The 20,046-nt window shown below is 38.2% G+C and overlaps 1 protein-coding gene across 6 annotated transcripts in view; it reads right to left on the bottom strand.

Annotated features, from left to right (window-relative positions):
• Positions 1 to 2,029: 2,029 nt before the first annotated feature.
• Positions 2,030 to 20,046, bottom strand: part of LOC139946876 (palmitoyltransferase ZDHHC9-like) — a 38,974-nt gene continuing 20,957 nt past the window's right edge. For 3 of the 6 annotated variants that reach the window (XM_071944631.1, XM_071944629.1, XM_071944630.1), the window contains 7 exons: positions 17,701 to 17,856; positions 16,175 to 16,312; positions 15,685 to 15,772; positions 13,728 to 13,830; positions 11,408 to 11,517; positions 9,235 to 9,346; positions 2,030 to 4,924 (listed from right to left, as the gene is read on the bottom strand). In XM_071944631.1, coding sequence (XP_071800732.1) covers positions 4,532 to 4,924; positions 9,235 to 9,346; positions 11,408 to 11,517; positions 13,728 to 13,830; positions 15,685 to 15,772; positions 16,175 to 16,312; positions 17,701 to 17,856 — 1,100 coding nt within the window. In that variant the 3' untranslated portion in view covers positions 2,030 to 4,531. Of the gene's footprint in view, positions 4,925 to 6,930; positions 7,067 to 9,234; positions 9,347 to 11,407; positions 11,518 to 13,727; positions 13,831 to 15,684; positions 15,773 to 16,174; positions 16,313 to 17,700; positions 17,857 to 20,046 lie in introns of all 6 variants that reach the window. The other 3 variants (XM_071944633.1, XM_071944634.1, XM_071944632.1) reach the window with 3 other exon arrangements.

Here is a 20,046-nt window from a genome sequence, read left to right as displayed (position 1 = left end):
TTTTTACTCCGAAAATTTATGACCATAAAAACCGACTTGATAAGAAGCACTGCAGCTGTTCATAATGTATAACATTTTGAGAAACGATTCCAAACAAAGGAGTGTTGTTTGAAAGAGAGGCAGTTTGAGAGAGAGGGATTGAATAAAAACATTTCAATCTGAGAAACGTTACTGTCAGAACTCAGACTGAGTAATCCAAATATGGATTATTCTTCCGTCATGGATATCCGCTCCCAGATTTTTGGCGATATCTCAAAAACGCTTCTATCTTTTGAAATGAAGTTTCCGCAGGCTAGTTTTATTGAATATAAGTGAAAGGATCCAAAAACCAAAGGTATGCTTTGCTTTTCAATTCCTTCTTTCTATATCAAAAAAAGAAGAAGTACATGTATATCTCACAACTTGCCGGCAAAGCTATAATCATAGGTTATTTAAGCTCTCTACTTCCATAATATTATTGTTTCCTATTTCCATATCATATCAACAATGAAACTCCAGTCTCATTATTTTGTTAATAGTAAATTGCACATTTAATGAAAGTAAAACACAAGCAGTAGAGATAGACCAACATGTACATGTCACAGGCCCATAAATGTGACAAAAGAGGGCCACAAAAATCTGAGTGCAAATTAAAACAGCTCTTTGGCAGAAAATATCGTTTGAAGAATGTCCAAACCAAATCAAATAGAGCAGGGAACCAGTCATCGACAGTACAAGCCGCATTACATTTTGGTTGGTAACCCAGGTTCTCCTTCTCTGTGCTGAGCAAGCTTTGTTGCAAAGCAATTCAGAGTAATATGAACCTCCATTTTGCGCCCGAAAATGTAACAGATAATCAAGTTACATTTTTTATTTAATTACTAAAAATTATACAAAAATATTTGGAAAAAAATCAAGACGGCACTTTAAGATTCATGCCTATTTATCTTTTCATACATTATGCACAGTCTTCATCCAGTGCCTCGTTGTCAGTCAAATTTAATACATCTGTATTGTACACAATCACAACTAAATTCTCACTACATGTACTCTTTTTTGCACAACATTATTTATTTACTCTTTCATGTTTTTTTATTAAAAATATCATTTGGTTTGCTACGGGCTCAATAATTTGTGCGAGTGTCATGGATTTCATTTTGTTTGAAGATGAAAACACCAACATGACCAAGACATAATACAAACAATTCCCATGAAATGTGTACAATGCGCACATCGCCCCCTGCGTACAAGTGCTACTGGTTGGAAAAATGAGGGAACATCGCGCCATTTTGTAAGGAGCTGATGTTGGCAGTGTAGCAAACCCATTTGCGTCTCTGCCTAGGCCATAAGTTTATAGCTTTTGCCCACCAATAGCATCTAGTACGTATGTTTGAATGTTTTTAGCCCATTTAGTGGGAATGGTTACATGTAATTCTCAAAGCTTCGCAAAATATTTTACTTCTCCATTAACAAACCTATCTATTCACACTGTGACTACATTTATTTACACACTCTTTTGTAAACGACAGACCACACAAAAACAGAACTTAATCTTTCAGTTTAATTACGGTTCATTTACAAATTAACAAAATCTGTCCTTGAAATTGTGTTTTTCAAATCATTGCATACACTAGGCCTACTATATGATGAAAGGCAATGCATAACCAAGTTAACACAAACACTTAAAGTTGTTTTGGAAAATAATAATTTTTCTATGGGTGCATTCGTTCAGCTTCCCTGGGTCACCCTGGTCTGCCCCGGTACGTTCGAATAGCTTTGACGGGGCTCACCCGGGTAAGCCCCCAGTGCCCTGCTTGTGGAGTGGGTCACTTGGGGGTGACTTGAGGTGCATGCCGTCACCACGAGAGGGCGAGTGTGATCGTTCGTTTAGCTCTTGTCAGGGGCTCACCCGAGTGAGCACCGCGGGGTAGACCCAGGGAAGCTAAACGAATGCACCCTATGATGCATTGCATTGCGGAGAATCAACATGATTTGCAGTGAACAAGATCCTGAGTAACATCTATTTGCTGTGTACAAGTAGATTGGTATCGTGAGAACTTGACTTGTGTATCTTATGCTGCAAAAGTAAACTCACAGGCAGTGGCCCCTAAACCCCATGTTCACACCTTATGAACTTTTAATCAGAATAGAAAGATTGTGTTGAAAAATGCTTTTTCCCAAACCATTGAGTACATGTACCATCGAAAATGTTTTGCATTGAAAAACAAAAACAAAAATAAATTACAGAAAAACACATCAGAAGTTCTTCTCCCAAATTTAAAAGCAAAGAAAAAACATGCATGATCAAACGAGTGTCGAATTTTTCGATAACTTTTCCTATTTAATGGGAAAACTTAATAAAACTACATCCATTTCTGTGTATTTGCCGACATTTCTGAAGAGTTGATTGACATCTCTTGATCCTTTACCGTGTTCTAAAAGGAAATGTATCAATTGCACCAAGGTTGTAAAGGAAAGATCAACAGGTTCAGAACAAAAACTGAAGATAACTTTTTGTTGAATAGCTATCAATAGTTAGTTTCACCAGCAAACTCGAGTCTGCTTTTAATGGGTGATCCACACAATGCATTCTACCTCTAACATTAAGCATGTTAGGCTTAGAGCTACCCAGAAGTCAGTAGTGCCAGGACAACCCACTACACGCACAAGTGGTAGTCCACCAAGTTTCCTGAATGTGTCCCTGTTCATTGCAGGTGAGCTCCGTTGAAGAACTTCTGAGTTTGACCACAAAAAATCAGAAAGCATACATCCTTTTCACTGAGCGAGTGTGTTACCATTGAATCACTTTGGTCATTAAACTTAATGGATGAGCAGTTAATCTGCCTTTGGCAGTCAGCAGCCCAACTGGTTTGTGGATATCAATTTTTATGGATTTAATAGGTGTTAGTTGCCAGACAAAAAAAGGATGTCTTTTTGGCTTCTTTAGGGAATTTTTAAGGAATGTTATGGCTCCTGTATTGTATTTTGGGCAATTTTTGGGAGGAGTTTGCATTTTACGAAAGTTACACAATGTAGTACCCACACCACAAGTCAAGGTTCACAAAGGACTTGGGCTCAAATCACAAAACAAATATGAAACAAAAACATAAATAATCATATACAAATACTCACTATCAATTCAAAATCAATTAAAACATGGCCTACAGTAAGAGTGTTATTTATTAACAATGTGCATAAAGGGACCCCCCTAGTTTCCCTAAAAACCTAAACCTATGGTAAATCACCCTGCATCTGTATGTGTGACCTACTTTCTGTTAATTGTCAAAAAGTTACCACAACTGAGGTTCTTTAAACATATTTGAAACTTTAAAAAAAAATAGCCTTGATGAAAAAGATATTTCTACATGATACTTTTGTCCATGTATTTATGCTTGCAGGCCTGTATGCTAACAGCAAGGGCACCAAGGCATTTATTTTTTTCATTGTAAAGGGCATCCTATGAGGTACATGTACTCACGCATTTAAAGGGCCAGGGGGTATGAAGGCAATCGCCTTTGTTGCCTCTGTGAAGTACAAGGCGTTTGCTTGTTAACCCTTTTGGGATAGCAGCAGCGAAAAGCGGCAAACAAAAGGCCTTAGTTCGCATAAACCATTCAAAATCTGCTCGAAAGAAAAATGTACGCGTAACACGGTGTTCATGTACAGTACGTGTACACATGTACATGTACGTCACAGGTCATGTACTTGACAGACAATCTCTCATGACTTCTCACTGCGACTTGAACAAACTACCGATCTACATGTACAGCATCTTTAGTAGAGAGACATTGCAGGCTTTCTTTGTTTGTTTTCTATTCATCCCTTGTCTTAAATTATTCTCATTAAAAAAAGTGGGGTTAACCACACAATATCAAAAGAGAACCCATAAATGAAGGTTGTCCTTAAAAAACACCCACAATGTCTATCTTGTAAGGGCAGATTAAGTACAGTTTCTTTAAAAAAAAGACAATTTTCAGCCAGAGCAGGGTAGAAAACAAGTTTAGAAAAAAAAATGTAATCATTAGTACATAATGAGGTTTGCAATAACAAATCCCTTAGTGAAGTTCTACATCAGGCTGAAATCATTCAGGGACCAAGTCATTAGCATTTTTCGTCAAAAAACCAATGGGGGCTTGGACCATTGCATGCTTTAGTCTATCCAATGAGACCAGCATCTGTCTTTATACTCGAGGATAAAGACTGGAAGGATTCAGACTACATGTAGGTAACTTTTCTGCACTCAGTACATTTGAGTGCTTTTCACCGCTGCATAATATTTACCTACAAATCATCTATGCAAACGGCAATGGTTTTCTGCACTAACGATCTATGTGAACCTACATTGAATGTGTGTAAATGTGTGTGCTTCTTGTACATTTTGCCTACAAATCCTACGTGTACAGTGTACATGTACCTAAAATGAAAACAGAGAGCTGCGATAAAGGCTTCATTGCATTATTTGTTGTAAGCATTAATATAAAGACAGTTTCAATAATGTATAATATCCTATGAATACAGACAGATATTTTGTTTATGTATTTTATAAAAAAACTCAAACTGAGCTAAGCTTAACCAGTCCCCAATTACTCATCCCTTGGAGTGAGTCTCCGCCCTCCTCCGTACTCCTAGGGGTCACCGTTTGGTGACCCTGTTTGTCGATGTCGCCCATTGTCATCTCTGAGCCCAGCAACGGCTGGGTTTCCCTTGGCGTCGTCGGCGACGGGTGCACCGAGTTGACCTGCCCTAGATGCAGGACTTTGCCGTTGGACGTGGGCCCTGAGCGTTGACCCATCACCTCATTGGCCACTTTGAAAGGTGACGGCTCTGCCGATTGGTCGGTTAATGTGCTCGTCATGGTGACGGATAGACCAGCCTTGTTGTCCTGATGTTCTGAGTCACTACTTGAAGAGAGGCGCGAGTTGGAATCCTCACTATCTGAAAAATTCTTTGATCACCAAAGTGAAGATTTGATTAATTTTATATCTTAAAAATATATAACCAAGTAAATGAAGTATACAAATTACAGACAAATAATCATTAAGTATATAAGCCTGTACTGAATACTTAAGTTAAAGCAGTAAGAACCAACAGAAAAGGTATTTGTGTGTACCGTACTTTATAACTAAACTATAGTGATACACTGTATCGGTTAACTCCCCTGCCCAACTAACCCTTACCATTAAATACCACAGGAGACTGTCAAACTGTTAGTCCACAGTCATACAGTACATAAACCCGAGGCCTGATTGTCCTTACCACAAAATCCCACAAGAGACTGCGGAGACTAAGTCTAGAGTACATGTACATAATAGGCCTTTGGATTTCCAGATACTACATGTACCACCGGGCAAATTCTCCTTGCCACAAAATACCACAGGGGACTGCATGCGGAGACTACATGAGGACTTTCATGTAGTCTCCAGTACATAAAAAGCATTTGGGTTTCCTGATACTACATGTACATGTACATGTACCAACGGGCAAATTATCCTTGCCACAAAATACCACAAGACTGTGGAGATAATTCTGTAATTATAAACCAAAGATTCACAAGTTTTACAGTGCACTGTAGGCGTACAATTGCGTGGTAAGCAGTGCTGTGGAATTGGCCCCTTTACAAACAGAAGCACACAATGCTGCGATACTTTGGGGCAGCCTGTGGTATAGGAAGGGTCAAAAGAAAGAACTTCTGCCACTCGCTCAAGGTACATACATGTTGTAACCTCCATTAAAGGGTGTATGTACTTTTTGTAGGACACAAAACACAACGTCCACAGATTTACACTAAACTTACACAGTTTGAAGATAATGATAGTAGAAAGCTGCCCTGAAAATATTACATGCTGAGGTGCTGTAGTTTGGGGGAAATGAGTAAACAGTGTCATGAAAATTATTTTAAGCATTTACAAACGTATTTTCATGACATTGTTTTACTCATTTCTACAAAAACCTACAGCACCTCAGTAAGTACTATTTGAAGGGAAGCTTTCCACTTACTTCAAACCCTGTAAGTTTAATGTAAATCTATGGACATTTTGAAAAAGTACCCAAATCCTTTAATGTCAATTAGAAATAATATGTCAATGTTATTTGTGAATATTTTGAGGAACGCCAAGGCCAAGACCAGGGCGTAGGAGGTCATGAAATTTTGCCAACTTTCTCATTTTCTTCCAAAAATATAAAACTGTGAAAATGGAAACCTCTCGCCAAATTACAAAAGCATTAATTTCCCACACATGTACCAGGTCTGCAATAGTACATTTTGAACAAGAACAGTCCAAGTATGCAATAATATTAATTATCATAAATATTAGCAATTACAAACATGACATACGTAGCATTTACAAAGCTTTGATGATAGTAGTGTTCTCTACTAACGTGTACAGAGTCTGCACACTTTACATTTAGGCCTGCTATCATATAACATGAAGTTATCATACACTAAGCCTGCTATCCTACATGTATAAGTTATCGTACACTTTTGGTTTTGAAGCAGTTAGTGTACACATATTGAATACGAAGGGGTACAATACATGTGTAGCAGAATAAATTCACATGGTGAAACCCGGATTGTTCCACTTCATGAGGTGAAAATAAAAACAATTATGTGTACAAACATGTAAATAAAATATTATCAGTAGAACAAAAAAAATCAATCAAATAAATACACCATGAACATGTACATTAAAAGTGAATGAAAATTTGGACGAAACTAAATGAAAAGCAAATGGGTTCCATCAATACATGTACATGTCAAAGAAAACAAAACAAAATAGTTCATGATATGTTTTCATTTCCATCATGCTAAATTAATTCATTGTGGATACTAAATAATATGATCTGAAACATATGGTGGCAACTTAAAATTGATAAAAAGGAAAAAAGTTTTGTTACCCCCAAAATGAAGAACTGAATAAAAGTAAAAAATAACGAGCAAGCATGCATACATACATGAGCAAGCGGGGTTAAGCAGCAGGCAGGCAGTCTGTCGTCAGTTTCGGTTGTTTATCTGGATAGAGGGCGCTATGCCCAGGGACTGTATACTCTGGGGCTGGGAAGGTGGTGGTGGGTCTGTAGTTACTTGAGCCTACAGGAGATGAACGGGTGCAGAACAAAAAAAAAAATACAAAGACAGGAGCGGGTTAGGTATATCTCTCGCTGGGCTGTTACAAAAAGATGCAGCTCTAACCACAGGATGACCGAGAGTATTTGAAAAAAAACCTTAAATTTAAAATGACTTGTACATGTACATGTACACCCCTAGATGTTAATCGAAATCCTTGCGCTACTCGCTGCTAACACATACATTATAGGATGTGAATTGTCTCTAGCCACCAAGCTAGCTCAGCGATCTAGTGTCGAGACATCTCGGCCCTGTTTGGGCAAAAGGGTGTATCTCAAAAAATTTACCTTTTGAGATTAACAACATTGACAAATCCACGGAGGCGATTGCCTCCGTTGCCCCTTGCCATTGCCTTGGTGCCCTTGAAATGCTCCAGTAGAAATTTTCAATATCCTCAAAGGGTGCCCTTTGCCAAAGAGAAAATGCCTTGGTGCCCTTGCCCTTTCAAAAACGAAGCATACAGGCCTGCAACCACTGTGCAAAGCCAAACACAACTCTCTGCAAATGAATTACCTTGAGTGTCTCATATACATATTCAGTAATAAATGGTAAGATTGTTCTTAAAAACAAAATGTGTAATATAAAGATAAATAACAAAACAATTGTTTTGTTCGTCTGACAACAACATGTGGCTTGAGGGTTTTAACTATTTCTAATTATAGGCAAAGAGATCAAAAAAGAATAGCACGCCGCCAGTTGCTCTATCAGAATACCAGGGCGATGATTGGATTTTTAGCAAAAGGCCCAATTAAACAGTCCCATATACTGGCACATTCCAGTTAATCATTGCTAGGGATTATGAGCGAGCAGTGCATGCTGGAAAAAAATGTTGGCCGAGATCAGTCACCCTGGCAACGAGGCTGCAATTGGAGTTCCACAAACGAAATCCAGCATCACCACATTGCATAGCTCTATAAGGGACGGCAAAAACCCATTACCAACAAATTGCCACTACGGATACTGGGGTCTGTAGCTGTACACAAGAAAAGCTTGCGTGGACTGGACACTGCACATAATCAATAACTGGTGGCTTGATGGTCAAAGCAGGTGAGAAACAATGTGCAAGGCAAGTATCCATATTCTATGGACTGTTTTGTAAGTATAAACATAGACCTCTCTATAAGCCTTTTTGAGATATGGCTGACACAATGCTACAACACTGTAAAGTTGTAGTAAATTTGTGCGTATTGACCATAGAAATAGAACGCATGTTATTCAGTTAAGTGCACATTTTAGGCGACGCGGCGTTTACACGTAAACCTAATGACCACCAACATGGTGAGCGTGGCATCAGTCGCGGCATGTGACGCGCGCGTATCACGTCCGCCATACAATGTACCTCAAAAAGGCTTATTGTGTTGTTGACAAACAAACAACACTGGTTGGCATGGATGGCCTAGTGTTAACTATGTTAACAGATGTTGTGACCAAATTCTTATTTCTGTATCTTCAATTAAAAATGAATAGATCTAATTATTGGTTGTTTTGTTTCCAACAAATTAAACACTATTTTGTAATATTTGTGTATAATTATTACAAACTGTGGTTATTTGTTTTTGCTATGCATTTGTGGCTTCCCACAAAAAGGTCTAAAGTCTTGAACCATTTGTGATTAAACAACATTCGTAAGACTATGTGGTTCTTTGTTCGGCGCCCCAACTAAAAGTTCTCCAGATCAGACAAAAAACAAGGGACCAATTTCATCACAGTTTCAAACCTAAAGCGAATGCAACACTGTACTCCCCTGCGAATGCGAATGTGAATGAGAGTTTTGAAGTCACACGGCTGTTTTCGAAGCGAATGTTTCGCACGAGTTAAACACAGCTCAATTGTTGAGAATTATTCAATTAAAATTTGAGACATTAAAATAAGTATAAACCGGCCGTTATTCATACAAGTCACCTACACTTCCTACAATGTTGGAATTTTTTTTGAGTGAGGACGGATCCCAGTAAACCATCCCGAGAGCTAAAGGGTTTAAACATTACTATAATATTGATGTATTTCTTATTAGTAAATGTAATGGGTTTGGTTTGAATGCACTCAGACATCATACATGCAAATTAAAATCATTATTAGTCACTAGGATTTACAGGATGCAAGAAATGTTACCAGCGACTATAAGTACTTACAACTGCATGTGTAGGTGCTGCACTACCGTATGAGTGTAATGGCCTGGTAGGGCTGGAGGAGGAGACTACAGATGGTTCAGCGGGGACCACAAACCCTCTACGATCAATCAGGCTGACAGAAAAATCAAAACGGAACTCAGTATTAAAATATGCTTAAATACAGACAGTGAATAAATATGTCTCATTATGTAGATATATGTTAATGGCTGATTCAGTTAAGCAACTAATATTACATGTAGCATTCATAATGACGGCATGAAAATACATGAATCTCATGTTTATTATGTAAATACCTTTAAATATTCAATTCAACTCAATTCAAATCAAATAGCATTCATCACGACCAGTATGTAATACATACATGTATAATATCATATGTACACACAGAAAATGGTACAGTTCAATTATATTCAATTCAAATTAGCATTTATCTTGACCAGCAAGAAAATAAGTGAATACATTAGATGTAGGCCTACATGTACATTGTAAATAGTCTTAAATAGTAAGGTGCAATTCAATTCATTTCAATACAACTCAATTCAATTCATAGTATTCATCCTGTCCAGTAAGATACATTGCTATACATGAATACGTATACTGCGGAAACAAGTGTTAAATGACATCGTTCAATTCATTTCAATTCAATACAATACAATTAAGCTCAATTCATATAGTTTTCATCCTGACTTGCTGTCTTGCTCCTCACCTAACAAGTCATGAAAATAAAACATCCATCAAAACTATCAGACAACATACAGATCACAAAAAATACAAATAAAGTACACAGTAGATTTACTAAAAACAATAAATCCACATTTTTTTGATAACGACAGCAGTCACGTCACCAATGCTGTACATTGTACTTTCATTTAAATAGCACACAGTAATCAGATACAATCATTCAAGCTAGTTAAGCTTGAGTTGGAGAGTAGACAAGGTACTTTTCTGTAAGAGGGGGGGGGGGGGTGGGCAATTAATTAATCCTGTATGATCAACCGAGGCTGGGGAAGAAATGAAAGTCAGTATTTATGGACATCATACAAGTACAGGTTCAAGTACATAATACATGTACGTTATTTGCGGTTTGTACTTTCCAAGAAAGAAGAAGAAGAAGTACAAGAAGACACATATAATAACATATAAATGCAAATATGTAATCCCCCATTCATATCCTGTTAGGCTTGGGTTGAAGACTACACAAGGCACTTAAGGGATAACAAAATGATCAATGATCAAGTAGAACGAACCAGGCTGTGGATGAATAAAACTCAACATTATATGGCGTCAAATAAGTACAATGTACATGTAGACACAATTTACATCAAGTATGCAAATCAAATCGTGTTTGAGCCTGGTTAGACTCACGGGAGGGGACTTGAGTACTTTAGGTATACATTGTAGAACAACAAAAATGCAATATTAAGACATCATCAAGTAAGACACATACATATATAAATGCAAATGTAATCAGTTTTAAGCCTATTAAGGCTTGAGGAGGAGGCTACACAAAGTACTTTAAGGATGAAGAGATTGTTCTACATCATTGTACATGTACATGTACATGTACATGAATCTTGTCGGTAAGTCGTGGCGCCTACAATGTGTCATCTACATGCACAAAGTTTTCTCCAATTCCAGGAGAGGTGGTGAGCTTTGAAAAATCTCACGCATAGCTGGCCTCTGGACTTGGCATCTCTGCATACATGTACATGTACATGTGTAGTTTTACCAAAAACCCTCAAACTCCATTGTTTGAAAGCATTTCTTATGACAGAAACTTATAATTCTGAGAAGAACTTAAGCCTCTACAGTACGTGTAAAACCCAAGTCAAATTATTAAAGCATCAAATAAAATTTAGCTCACTGCAACTCCTTTGAGCTTCTGGGAATCAGTGGAGCCAGTTTGTGAGAGGTAGTGGGCTTGGCTTACAGTGGAATAAGCCTTTTTGAGGTATGACGGACGTGATAGGAGTGTACTACTTGTTTTGGGTGTACATGTATACACACAGTTTTACCCAAACATTAAGGTGTTGTAGCATTGTGTCCGCCATATCTCAAAAAGGCTTATGATGTTACGCTACAGGACAGTCAAATAGTCTAAGAAAGAATGAAATTCAGTATTAAGAAATCATACAAGTGGATGCAGTTATAGTTGACGTCATTTTGTGTTTACCTTGGTGAGAAAGGCCCACATATAGCCATGCAGCAGTTACTGACGACAGAACCATGACTGTAAGGATTAAATATATCTTGAGATCTCTTGGACGACCAGGTGCCTTTTATCTGCAGAACACGGACAGATAAAAAAGAAAACAATCACGATCAACCTTTCATCTTCATTTTTAGAATAGATAAGGCGTTCGCCTGTGGTCTCCTCACATTGTACCCCACAGGAGTCACTGGTTGCACTCTCACCACAGACTGTCTTTCCAGCACTGCTGCTTTGAGTCGGTCGGCCGAAAAATATAAACACACTGCAGGCGTTTGATGTCAGCTGCCTTCAGCGACAGGGTGGTAACAACAGTTCATTAATGGAGTAATACACAGTGTAAACTCATGATGCATATAAATAAGATAAATGGGGACAGGTTAAAAACATGAATAGATCTGTAGAGCAATAGACGGATAAAGAGAAAGCAAGATAGATCAACCATTCATACGTGTAAACACATACACAAATGTAAAATCACAAATACATGGTACAATAAAATTATGAAAGAGGTAATATTTAAAAGAAGAAGATGGCAAAGAGAGAAAAAAAACAAAATAAATATCAATAACTCATTATATGTACACAATGATGTAATCACAACTGATAACAAATAAAAGCGCTCAAATCCGTCACTCAGTGACGCTCATGGCGCTCATACCTCATTACCCCTGGTCACTAGGCCGATTAATTTCATTCCTTAACTGTCTCAGCTCCCTTATGAGTATAAAGCCAGTGCTGCCAAATATGATACACACCAAGCTAAATCAATCACAAGAGCCATCTCTACCCCCACGAGGGACCCTTTTACTCCTGGGTAAAGAGAAGCAATCACAGTTAAGTGTCTTGCTCAACGACTCAAGTGTCATGACTGGGACTCAAATCCACTTCCCGAAGACTATGCCATGACTAGAGATAGAGTCTGAAGCACTAAACCGCTCAGCGATGACACGACACAAAATGAAAAATAAATATTCAATTGGGATGCAAGGGGATAGAAAATACATTCTCAAGAATAGAGACAGATAAAAAGCAAACAATAAAGATCAACAATTATTTCAAGTAATACATGTATGTACACAATGCAAAATCGCAAAAATATTTTACAAATACAATCAAATACAATCATAACAATAGACCTTTATCATAGGACTGCCATCTTGATTTTCTTCCATTCAAATCAATATAACCAAACCGAGGCTGGAAGGACAAAAAGTCTGGTTTCTTTTTGTATAATGAATGATTGGCATTCATTATACCGTTATTGGATACAAGGAAGATGACCAAGATGGTGGAAGCTCATGATAATCGTCTATTGACAACGTGGAACGCACCTCCACACAGACTACCATTCCCGCCATTTTGGGGAGTCAATTTTTTTGTGTATGTTTTGACTCCCAAAATGGCGGCCAGGATAGGAGCATGTAAGTGCGCTGCGTGTCAGAAAATGGTTCAATAGGAGAATTTTGAATGCTAGGTGGCAGCAGACATACATGTAAAGCATAAATTTCCATTGTTTCCGTAGTTCTGAGCATCCGCACCTAACCAAGAACAATGGGTTTACCTTGTTCATATAAGTCTGCTGCCACCTAGCGTCCCAAACGTCCCTAAATAAAGAGATGCCAAGAACCTGAGTGGTTCAGTGCATAGGACCTAAGTTCCGTTGGCTAATTATCAGGATGTGGGTTCAACTCCTGATTATGACACTTGTGTCCCTGAGCAAGACACTTAACTACAATTACTTCTCTTCAACCAGGGGTATATGGGTACCGGTGAGGGGAGAGATGGTTCTTGTGATTAATTTAGCTTAGTGTGCTACATTTTTGGCAGCACATGCTGTATACTTTCCAGTGAGCCTAGATGGTTTAAGAGAACTAATAAATAGCCCAGTGACCAGGGAAAATAATGCTGGAGCGCCAGATAATGAGAAAACAAAGATGATTAACAATTCATTTGTGAAAAACATGTATACAAGGGAAAAACATGAATGTAAAAGATAAAAGGAGCAGAGCACAGGCATCTCAAAACGATAACAATAAAAACACAATCATGTTCATACGTATTTTTTCTACGATTTTGCAAAAGCAAAAGCATCCCAGAAAGCTTCTGCTTCTGACGATAATTGACATACAATTTCTTTATGTAATATGCATTTCTACAAATGTAAAAGTTACAAAATGCATTCAGTTCAGTAACAAAAGTGCAAATCACAATATTAGGATGGAAAAAAAAGTCTCTGCAAAGCAAGATTTTCTCCGGAGACAAGAACGTTAGTCATACTTACATCTTCATTTGTAGTTTGACTGGATGCCACCAGGTACGTATGGAAGCCAGCCAGTCCTAATACGGACCATATAGATATGAAGCATATCAAGGCCTCAATGATAGTGCAGGGCAGTCAAGGAAACACAATCAAATAAATAATGAGCAATGATAAAACAAACAACAAAATAACTACAAAATACTCTAAGCCTGGTTATAGCCAGGTCTAGATGCCTGCACCAGACCCATCCAGCACTTGTTAAGGCCGAGTCACACTGCAGCGATAACGAAAACAATAACGATCACGGCACAAAGAAAACGCATTCTATTGGTTGTAAGCTTGTGCGTATTCTGCGTGGAGCAATTCAACCAATAGAATGCGTTCTCTTTGCGTCGTGATCGTTATCGTTTTGGTTATCGCTGCAGTGCGACTCAGCCTTTACCCTTGGTCTAACCAAGGGCAATTGATTTTATGGGGTGCCCCTTAAAATGTTCCAATAGAAATTACTGCGGTAACTCTTCTCAGATGCAAATGTTCGGGCATAATAACATAAGTACATTTCTCCAAATGTTTCTCAAAATGAATTTACAATCGAAACCTGCTGTAGGCTTCTAATCAAGAGTTTTTATTGCCATTATTTTAACAAGAGTGATAGCAAAATGTATGCCTTCCCTTTAAATGTCATTATGCCTATTGACAAAGGTCTCTGCATGTCAGAGACATTACCTTTAAAGACACTGGACACTATTGGTAATTGTCAAAGACCAGTATTCTCACTTGGTGTATCTCAACAAATACACAAAATAACAAACCTGTGAAAGTTTGAGCTCAATTGGTTGTCAAAGTTGCGAGATAATAATGATAGAAAGAAAAAACCTTGTCACACGAAGTTGTGTGCTTTCAGATGCTCGATTTCGGGACCTCAAAATCTAATTCTGAGCTCTTGAAATTGAATTCGTGGAAAACTACTTCTTTCTAAAAAATATGTTACTTTAGAGGGAGCCGTTTCTCACAATGTTTTATACTGTCAACAGCTCTCCATTGCTTGTTTTCAAGTAAGTATTTATGCTAACAATTATTTTGAGTAATTACCAACAGTGTCCACTGCCTTAAAGTTTTCAATAACATCCCCAGCTCATTATATTTGCAAAGTGCCTCTCCAAGACAGATTGACGTCAGAGAAGAGCACAATTATTTCTGCCTATCAGAGTGGGGACTTCAATAAAGAAGCTACTTGAAGATGTCACTTTAGGAAGAAACATGTAGATTCATAATGCTGTGATATTTAAAAAAGGACATATGACGGCAATTATCTTCGGCCTGATCTAAAACTATTGTCCACAATTCTGAATATATGATGGAGATCTACAAGGGTTACATTAGACCATGTAGACACAATTAGTGGTGAAATTGTGTGTACATACTGTATGACATCATGTTGTAAATGTACAAAGAGTACCAGTTTGTAGGCCGGCATTTACTTGGCATGATAAATAATAATAATAACATACATGTAGCGCATGTATCTACCAACAAGGTACTCAAGGCGCTTGCTTATTCATGATTGATTTGCTTGGTTTATTTTCACAATTTTTGTGTATATTTTTCGTAATGATTTCATTGTAAAGCGCTATAATCATGCTCTTTGGAACAGTGCTATACATGTACAAGCACTGTTTATTATTATGACATGCAAGCGTATAGACGATGTGACCTATGTTTACATTTAAACCGCCCTCTGTTGAAAAAACACTGTATACGTCATGTTTCGCCGGGCAAAAATACGCGTAGTTATGGTAAGATTGCATACACTTTCTAGCTGGCTGCCAAAACACAAAGGTTTTGCCCGGCGGTATGCGCGCGAAGCATGTTATGGTTTTCGTGTGACGTCAGAGTTCACATCGTCTCTACTGTACGAGCAAAAGCTATACAAAACTTTCACAAATTTACAAATGATAGATTTATAGATAAAGGATATCAGACTATAGGAGTCATGTAAATGGGCAAAGGATATCTGGCTGGGGTCCTCTTCAACGCTTCTAAGAATCCACCAGCATCGTTGCTCACTGTGGGCAAAAAAAAAAAAATGGAATAAGAATTATTCAAACACAGTTATCGTTTCGTCTGATATATACTTCATTTGTCAGTTTACAAGCTAGAAATCATTTCAAATATTTGACTTTGGGATCAGGGCTCAAATTTGACACTGGAACGCAGCAAAGGTTGATTGATTGATTGATTGATTGATTGATTGATTGATTGAAAGGTAATTTCCTCCATGGCCTCTGGTCATTGCTTTGGTGCCCTTGAAAGGCTAGAGTAGAAATTTACATTACCCTCATAGGGTGCTCTTTACCCAGGGTAAATTGCCTTGGTGCCCAAGTTGCACTTTTAAAAAACAAAGCATACAGGTGCATACAGGCCTCTAGAGCCATTCAAAATATGGGCAACTTGCAAACCATACTTACGCAGCACGATCGTAGTAATATTACATGCAAAGACATAGATAGCGAGTAAACATGTGGAGACGATAAACAAGTAGAAAAAGCGATAGTTCCTCTTCCCCACACAGTTGCCCACCCATGGGCAGTGGTGATCAAATTGTTCTGCAGACAAAAAAAGGAAGAAAAATAAAGATAAACAATTAAATGGTTTAAAAAACAGATAAATGAAAAAAAAACAATTAATTCAGACACGCAAAAAATTGCAATAAAGAGGAAATGGCCAATCAAACTCTGCTTTTCTAGAGTGTTTTTCAGTTTTCTACAACACTGTTTTGAAAAGAAAAAAAAGGGAAATCAGCTATTTAGCTGAAAAGTTGCATGAATGTTAATTGGTTCTCATAACTCAGGGCTCAAAATTTACACTGGACCACAGGCCTCAGACCAGTGAATTCAGTGTCAGGCCAGTGGTGTCCCGTGTTGTGGACAAGGCCAGACCCAAGCTCTGGTGTTGTCAGCAGCAGAGTGTGGGTTCAATACCTGGGGTCGATTTCACAAAGAGTTACATGTAGGACCAGTCCTGACTTACGTTTGTAGGACTAGTCCTAGGAGATATAAAAAACGCATGGCTTGTCCTAAGTTACATGTAGGACGAGTAACCCATCCTAACTCGAGATAAGACTAGTCCTAACTCATTGTGAAATCCACCCCTGGTCATGACACTTGTGCCCTTGAGCAAGACACTTAAGTGCTTTGTTAAAAGTTGAGAAAGTAGTGGATTTAGGAAAATAAAATTCCCTGAAAAACTTCCCTTTTTTACCCCCTTTTCACAAATCAGACAGCCCAATTGCCAACAACAGGATGAATGGGAGACAGTAAGGAAATGTTCAGTTCTATCCATAAGGCTGGAACAAGTGTACAGGTTGAAAGGAACACCCATACATACATGTACATGTAATAGGGGAAACCCCATGCAATATTGGCTCAATTCCAAGGCACTACTTACTGCAGTATCCTGCGCTTACAGCCTGATGTTCTACAAGGCAACGTAAGCACAGAATCAACAAGGTGTAGCCACTGCCACTCATGCCTTCATCTGGGACCAGACTACTGGAAACTTTATATTCCTCCCAACCCCAGATTACTTTATCAAAATGTATCAACTTAAAAAACAAGACGGCTACTAATGTGCTCTTTGGCGAGATAAACATTCCCTCACGTGTTCCTCTTAAACATGTTTTAGGCACTGAAAACTTTTGGTGATTACTCAAAATACTGCAAAAAACTGTACTCTGTTGATTGTATAAAAACATTGTGAGAAACAGTAGTTTTTGAGAACTATTTGAATCTGAAAAAGATTTCAGACATGCTGAAAGACACACAATTGTGCCACAATCGTGTTTCTTATTTCACCAATTGAGCACAAATCTTTACAGATTTGAAACTTGACAATTACCAAATGTGTCTAGTGCCTTTAAACCGTAAATGACAGCACTTCGGAAACCGAACGTCATCCTTAATTCACAGAATTGAAGAAAAAAAGTGGTTCTTACCGACACAGTTATCGCAGAGGCTACAGTGGGATGCCCTAGGGGGTCTGAATATCTTACAAGTGAAGCAGTACTTGAGCTTGATGGTCTGACCGTTTATCACCACCTCTTTGATCCGGGGAGGCGGCCGATATGTCGGATTATCGGGATTCGGTACCTCTGCAAAATGAAATGAAGAAGAATAAATATTAATTTGGGCTTTAGGCTACCCTTTCACCGATGTGTGTTAGCACTGTATATGTACTCAGTACATTCCCGAGTTCTGTGAAAACATTTTCATGGGCATATTACTTGGGTGGGATTTTAACCCACGACCTTTGTAATTCTAGAGCAGTGTCTTACCAACTAGACCAAATAGTTTTCGTCTCATGATCACTGAGACAAAAATTGTTTTCATGACAATGTTTTACTCATTTCTCAAAAACTGCAGCACCTCAGCAAGAAATATTTTCAGGGAAGCTTTCTACTATCACTATCTTCAAACTGTGTAAGATTAATGTAAATCTGTGGACATTGTGTTTTTGTCTTACAAAAAGTACATAGACCCTTTAATGCACATGATCGATCGTAAAAACAAAAGATATTATTAATCACTCATCATGCCGATTGATGCAAATGTTATAAATGTATTGAATTGAAGGCCTACACTATAAATATGTACATACTGTAATGTATGTAATGTACCTGCTGCCAACACATGGGATTCGAACGGCTCCTACATTGTAACCACTGGGTTAGCTCGGTGATGTACAAGTAGTGGTAAGACATCTGCTCCAGCAATGCAAAGGGACTGGGTTCGAACTCCACCAGAGTGATTTGTCAGTGGATTTTGATCACAGAACTTGGTATTAAAGTACTGAATACATACATGTATATATACGGTGCTAATACATGTACACACGCGATCGTATGTACACATCGATCAGTGTTTACCAGGGTTAAAACAAATTATACATGTAGGCCCTATGTAATTATTAATGTTTGATTTAGGGTCTGACTAATGTACTGTACATATGTACACATGAGTGTACTTCTGTACAGCAAGCCGCGCAGTGTACTTTCTACATGTATTTGTACAGTGTACAGTGTATAGGTTTTGCCATTCATTGTCATACACCGACGCCCTCAGCAAGTTGAAGGTCAACGGATTACGCACTGTTGCTAAGTTATGGATACACACAATGTACACAGACATTAAGTGTACACTGAGCAATGCGTTCAACTTTTCTCTCACGATCAGTCACTGTCAGTGAACAATTTTACTTAAAGGCAGTGGACACTATTGGTAAATGTCACAGACCAGTCTTCTCACTTGCTGTATCTCAACATATACATAAAATAACCAACATATACATAAAATAACCAACCTGTGCAAATTTGAGCTTGATTGGTCGTCGGAGTTGCGAGATAACTATGAAAGAAAAAAACACTCTTGTCACACGCAGTTGTGTGCTTTCAGATGCTTGATTTCGAGACCTCAAATTCTAAATCTGAGGTCTCGAAATCAAATTCGTGGAAAATTACTTCTTTCTCGAAAATTACTCCACTTCAGAGGGAGCCGTTTCTCACAATGTTTTGTACTACCAACCTCTCCCCATTACTCGTTAACAAGTAAGGTTTTATGATCATCATTATTTTGAGTAATTACCAATAGTGTCCACTGCCTTTAACATTATTGTATGGCATAGCAAAATGCTACACACTGTTGATTGATCACCAATTGCTACCTCAATGGCATTTATTGCCATTCAGAATTCAGTATGCAAAAAGCATGACTACTAGACATATGCTAGAGTGTAAATATTTTGCTATGCAAGATTGCTGGGCCAATTTACAAACTTGATTGCCCATTTGCGATTCATGCCTGGAGTTACATGCAGGCCATGAAGGCAATGGCCTCTATTGCCCCAGTCTTGACATTGGTGCCCCTTCAAAAGTTTTCCATAGATTCTAGGAATTTCCAATGTCCAATGGAAGTGCCCTCTGCCAAATGAAAATGGTCTTGCCCTCTCAAGCCCTGAACTTCACTCTCGAAGGGGCACAGCAGTTTTACTCTGATAGATGTACACACGTTCACGTACAACATGTACTGTATGAGGAAAATGTTAACTTGTATCGAAACTTTGCAAAGGGCACCACGGCAAAAGCACAAGGCATCACAGCAATTGATGTGTGTATTGTTGGTTATTTGGAGGACTGTGTAACATTTAGCAATGTGTGCATTCTATTTACAATTGTACATTGTATACATCATGCAGATTTTAAACACATGACTCATACATAGTATACACGTACAACGTTTCTAAAGATAAAAAGAGCCTTCCACAGTATTGTCTAGGTGCATCTTAC

This window comes from Asterias amurensis, chromosome 14, assembly GCF_032118995.1.
Source record: "Asterias amurensis chromosome 14, ASM3211899v1".
In the NCBI taxonomy this organism is placed as follows: Eukaryota; Metazoa; Echinodermata; class Asteroidea; order Forcipulatida; family Asteriidae; genus Asterias; species Asterias amurensis.
This window is presented reverse-complemented; position numbering and strand designations above follow the sequence as displayed.